This window comes from Sinocyclocheilus anshuiensis, unplaced genomic scaffold, assembly GCF_001515605.1.
Source record: "Sinocyclocheilus anshuiensis isolate Anshui unplaced genomic scaffold, SAMN03320099.WGS_v1.1 scaffold167, whole genome shotgun sequence".
Classification (NCBI taxonomy): Eukaryota; Metazoa; Chordata; class Actinopteri; order Cypriniformes; family Cyprinidae; genus Sinocyclocheilus; species Sinocyclocheilus anshuiensis.
Window position 1 is genome coordinate 947,572 of NW_015552552.1, and position 6,182 is coordinate 953,753.

Consider the following 6,182-nt stretch of genomic DNA (forward strand, 5'->3'; position numbering starts at 1 on the left):
CTCGTCAGTGAACAACGGCTCTGTGTAGTTAATGCTGCTCAATGTGAAAGCCCGCAGGTGATGGAGATTTACCGCTGATTACAGAACCGGCTTTACTGATAAGATGCGCGTTAAATATCGCATGCGATTTATCTTGCAGCCCTACTCTGAGTTCTTGTTATATTTTATTACCATTTTCTAAACTATAGCGAATAAACTGTGATAATGTGAGAAATGTTGAAGGTGTCTGAATAAATTTTGGTTTGACTGTATCTATTTGATAAATGAAGTTAACCAAACAACATTATACATACTCTTTTTTTCGTTTCTGTACCCTGTAATATTTTACAGATTTACAAATGCAATAAAAATATTGGTATCGGTACTCTGTATTGGCAAATACCAAAAATAAAAGTATCGGTATCGGGCGAGTACTGGAAAAAGTGGTATCGGTGCATCCCTAGTGTGTACTGTCTATACAGATATTTCAGTGTGGTTTGATAATTGTGCAATGACTTGGTTAATTATGAAGCACATTTTGAATGATGAGCATTCCAGTAGTTCAGAAATCTGTGTGGCTTTCTGGATTCTGTGTTAGTCTGCTCATGTGGCAGGGATCTGTAGAGCTGTAAAACACCATATATTCGCGATTTTTAAAATCTAATTTTGGCATTTCTCTTCTTGAACAGGTACAATGGTTCACTCCCCAATGGAGACAGAGGGCGAAGGAAAAGCCGGTTTGCCCTTTACAAGAGAACCAAAGCCAATGGTGTCAAACCCAGCACTGTACACATCCTTAACACGCCACAAGCCAGCAAGGTAATCTCATATTAGAAACCATAATTGGGAAACCTAATCATCTGTGAAATTTGCTTTTCACCACTTCTCTGTGCTGTGTGCTGCCTTTTTTTTCGTTTGTTTTGATTGTTACTATTATGACTTGAATTAATGCCGATTTCACAGCCAGAATTCCACTTCACATTATCTTTAAAGTTTAGTTTCTCAGAAGATCAGAAATTGGGAGTGAACTTGAATGATGTACAGCTCATTGTGGGAATGGAGAATGTCTGAATGTCTGAGTTTGGGGTCCTACCTTCACTATTTTTTTAATCAGTTTAGTGTCAAATGTAAATAGTTGTAAACACACGCATCCTGATCATTTATGTTTTGAAGTTTTCACATTGGTTAATCCTTTTTTTTTTTATTAAATCATTGCAAATTGTTTGCCCTTCTTGTCTTCAGAAAGATATGGAAATGTTATTCACTACCGTTTCACATTGTTCATGCTTAACTCACATGCCATAATTAATATCACGACACAATCATGCCTAACTCGCCTGGTCCTTTATTTAAGCAGCAATTAACTTACATTTTAACCAAATAAAAAGGTACTCATCTTATTCATTTAAATAATGTTTCCTTTTAGTTAAAATAAAAAAACCGCGCTCAGTTGATCAGTTAAATGTCCATTTTCGCCGATGAAATCAATTTATGCGCGCTGTACGGAACACCATTGTAAGCCTGTACGGAACACCGTTAACCTTTATCTTCCGTACACTGGCATAGGAGGTACTTTTCCCTACTTTTCTCAAAAACTATTCGTCCTAAAGACATCAATCAAAGTGTGGACTGTATAATGGCTATTCCCCCAGGGAATGATCACACAAACATGCTTGTCTGTCTCAACGACGGAGGAGTGGTCGCTGGCGTGTGGTGAATAGCGAAAAGTGTACGGAACATGGTTAGTCTGCGTTACCCTTTTTAAGAGATTGCATTTCTTTTTATAATTTGCAGCAGGGGTGTGTCAACTCTTTTTAGATTGTGCGCCATGGAGAAAGGCTAACTTAAGGGACTGATTTTTGTTTAAAGCATGCCGTTCCCATGCAAGCGCATGATCAACACATGCTCTTCTGAAGCTTGTCAAATGCAGAATCAACTTTATGCAACACAAACTCCACATAGCAGAGAGTAGTACTGTAGAAGAGTATGTTGGTTTCTTGCCCAGTTTAAACTGCAATGCAATGCAATGTTTGGTTAAGAAAGATTTTTTTAGTTACTCCACAGCACTGGTTGTGATAGCATACCTAACCCCACCTTTCAAATGTCTGCTTGCTACTGGGACATTCTTCAGGGATTTACAGGGTGGTACTAAACATAATGGGTAGGGTTGAGTTGTAAAAAGTTTATTGTCATTCAGAGCAGCCTCAGCCAATAAACTAATCTGTGCTGATACTATGAGCCTCCAGATGTTATTAAAATTCACAGAGACTGTCTTTCCCTCTGATACTTGAAGTTTAATGGGTGCTGGAGATCTGTTTGAACACATTTGAGCAGCCAGTCCACAACTTTCAAGTGCAGCCCACATGGTATCTATTCACAATGGTAGTATTTTGATCATAACTTCTATCCCAGTGACTTAACTTTTTGAGAACATGTGATTTTATCCATTTTTTTATTTTATTGTTTTATTGTGGTTGGTGGCTTCTCTGTGATGATTGATGACTCTTGTCGTTTTCCCACTCTTCTAGTCAGCTGAAGGCAAACTGCCAGCAGCCAGCATTGTCTGAGGAGATCTTTCTCAAAGGGATCTGCTTCATTACTGTGTGTGACTCTTGTTCTGTTCAAAAACCTAGTGAGCTGCCTAACAAGACTGCATTTTAAAGGGGTCATCGGATGCAAAATTAACTTTTACATGTTGTTTGAACATAAATGTGCGTTGGCAGTGTGTACACAACCACCCTATAATGATAAAAATCCATCCAGTGGTTTTTATTTAATCCCTAAAAATAATATCCCCTTTTTCAAATCAAGCCGTTCTCAGCTTCTTGTCTGTGTGACATCACACGGACCAAGGCCGCACCCACGATTGTTGATTGACACGGCCGTCTTACCTTTGACCTGCCCTGAGTGAGCTGTAACAGTCCGACCGCCATTGTTTCGATGCCGGAGCAGGGACATAGACAAGAATGGCTCCATAGCGAATTAGGTGTTCTGTTGTTGGATGTAATAATGAACATAGCAGTCGTCATTTACTCCCGACATCTGAGCCGCTGAAGACGCAGAGGATTACTTTCGCTTTTGAAGGGAATGCGCCCCTGATCTACCTAAATGAGTCTGTTCGTGCAAATCATTCGTGATCCAGCCTCACCTACAGAAGAAGTGAGTATAAGGGTTTTTTTGGAATCTTTGCAAATCGCCTTTCCTAATAATGTGCTAGTTAGCAAGTTTCACAGCTAGCTGCGGCTAAAGTAAACTATTGCTCGTCACCCCACAGAAGACAGGGGCAGTGTGATCAGAGCTCATTAGCATTTAAAGGAACATGTAACAAAACGGGTTGCTCTGAAAAGAGCTGATTACAAACATTTTTTTTTTTTTTTTACACTACCATTGAGAAATTAACCAAAGCATGTTATAGACTTTTCATTAAGACCCTAAAGAATCATATCAAATTGTGGAAAATGGGCATCCGATGACCCCTTTTAAGGCATGTGTTTAACTGTAGACAAGAGGCTGTTTAAAGGAGTTTTTTCCTTTGGGCAGGCTCCAAGACAGTATCTCACGTGTCCTTGATAGAAACGACAATCTCAATAATTATGAGCTCAGTGGAAAAAAATTCATAATGTAACTGTTACATTCAGTATCTTTAAAGGATACTTTTCACGGAAATGTTAAATCTAAAAAAAGGTCAAAAAATTATGTATTGTTATGCTTGGAGTATAACAATTCATTGTTACTGTTAGTTTAGCATCATGCTGACATTTAAAAGAAAAATTAATTATTCAGTTTTGTGTAGCACTTGGAATTACTTTTCAAATCGGTCACGTCAGAAACCCCATTTGTATTTTAATAATTAGTAGTAAAGGTGTTACGTTCCCTGGGAGTTTGTTGTTGTTTTTGCTTTTGTTTTCCCTTGTTTCTTTTTTTTTTTTTTTCCCCCAACTCCTAGGTTTCTGCTGAGTGGACGACTTGCCGCCAATCATCATTAGGGTGTTCCATACTGCGATGAATCAGCTGACGGCCCGTGGCTTTAAAAGCTTCCGGTGCGCTCGGCCTGGGAGGCGAGAATTTAAGCAATGTCGTTTTTCCCAGTTAGAGTGACCTTTTTAAAGAGGTTTACAGAGGACAACTATACCAACTTGATGAAGGAGGTCACCTACAAGTGGGCAATTGTTCATTGTAATTGTTTGGGCCACGATCAACAGAGTAGAACCCTAAAGCTATGTTAGGTCGCAGGCTGAGAATAGCCATGGCATTGTGCCACCTTACATCCATTATCCTTCTTAACTGCTCAATCGGTACCTGCCTGATTCTAGCAGGGCTCTGCTTTTCTCTCTCATGTTGTCTGAAATGTAGTCTTCAATAGACTTGCCACAATATCATAATTTACACTGGTATCAGTGTTCAAACCGATATTAGTGTTGGTTGGATGTAGAGGTCTGTGCTGGATGTTTTCTTTTAGGCCCGCTCCCGCGAGGTTATATTCCGCACCCACCTGCTCCAGCGATTGTATTCTCTCTTTGTTCACCCACTGTCCACATCACTGTAGCGCCATTTTGGAGAATATCTGCTGAACGCAAGCAGGATACGCTATTCTGTGTCAGCCGCGACACAAGCAGGGGCGGACTTACCCATTAGGCAAAGGTAGGTGACCGCCTTGGGCCCCCAAAAGCCAAGGGCCCCCTAAAATGCTTTTCATATACGGTGTTACGTTCCCTGGGAGTTTGTTGTTTTTTTTGCTTTTGTTTTCCCTTGTTTCTTTTTTTTTTTTTTTCCCCCAACTCCTAGGTTTCTGCTGAGTGGACGACTTGCCGCCAATCATCATTAGGGTGTTCCATACTGCGATGAATCAGCTGACGGCCCGTGGCTTTAAAAGCTTCCGGTGCGCTCGGCCTGGGAGGCGAGAATTTAAGCAATGTCGTTTTTCCCAGTTAGAGTGACCTTTTTAAAGAGGTTTACAGAGGACAACTATACCAACTTGATGAAGGAGGTCACCTACAAGTGGGCAATTGTTCATTGTAATTGTTTGGGCCACGATCAACAGAGTAGAACCCTAAAGCTATGTTAGGTCGCAGGCTGAGAATAGCCATGGCATTGTGCCACCTTACATCCATTATCCTTCTTAACTGCTCAATCGGTACCTGCCTGATTCTAGCAGGGCTCTGCTTTTCTCTCTCATGTTGTCTGAAATGTAGTCTTCAATAGACTTGCCACAATATCATAATTTACACTGGTATCAGTGTTCAAACCGATATTAGTGTTGGTTGGATGTAGAGGTCTGTGCTGGATGTTTTCTTTTAGGCCCGCTCCCGCGAGGTTATATTCCGCACCCACCTGCTCCAGCGATTGTATTCTCTCTTTGTTCACCCACTGTCCACATCACTGTAGCGCCATTTTGGAGAATATCTGCTGAACGCAAGCAGCATACGCTATTCTGTGTCAGCCTTGACACAAGGATACGTTTTCTACATGTATTTACGCTTTGATTTGAATGAAAACAGCGCATCCGTGCAGCGCGGCTGACACAGAATAGCATACGCTGCTTGCGTTCAGTGGTTATTCTCCAAAATGGCGCTACGGAGATGCGGAGAGACACAGAGGAGACGAACTGTTGAATAAAGTAATTATTTTTGTTTTCTTCGCGTACAAAAAGTATTCTCGTCGCTTCATAACGTTACGCTTGAACCACTGACGGCAGATGGGCTATTCTGACGATGTCTTTCATACTTTTCTGGACCTTGACAGTGTAATTTACTTGGCAGCGAATGGGACCGTCACAAGCCCCCCGGTTTTCATCCAAAATATCTTAAATTGTGTTCCGAAGATGAACAAAGCTTTTAGGGGTTTGGAACGACATGGAGTTAATGACAAAATTTTCATTTTGGGGTGGAGTATCCCTTTAACAAGATATAAGCATTCAAAACTTAGCCTACAGTCTCTCACTTCCGCCAATTTGGATCAACGATTTTGATGACATCACCCTGCACTTCAGCTTCTCATCAAAATTTCTGTCCAATCAAATGCTCTCTACAGGGTTCGTATGGTCATGAAAAACCTGGAAAAGTCATGGAATTTTAAAACACCAATTTCCAGGCCTGGAAAAGTTTTGGAAAAATAAATAAACCCAGAAAGTTTTGGAAAAGTCATTGAAATCTATTTCACAAAACTCTGTATAATAGAATTGTTTAATCAGGTCCTGAATTTCG

General features: G+C 40.5%; 1 protein-coding gene across 1 annotated transcript in view; it reads left to right on the top strand.

Moving 5' to 3' along the window:
• Positions 1–6,182, top strand: part of LOC107664501 (E3 ubiquitin-protein ligase pellino homolog 2) — a 61,816-nt gene that overhangs the window by 25,258 nt on the left and 30,376 nt on the right. Inside the window, exon 2 of the mRNA XM_016455088.1 lies at positions 669–798. Within this exon, the coding sequence (XP_016310574.1) occupies positions 669–798 (130 nt within the window). The remainder of the gene's footprint in view (positions 1–668; positions 799–6,182) is intronic.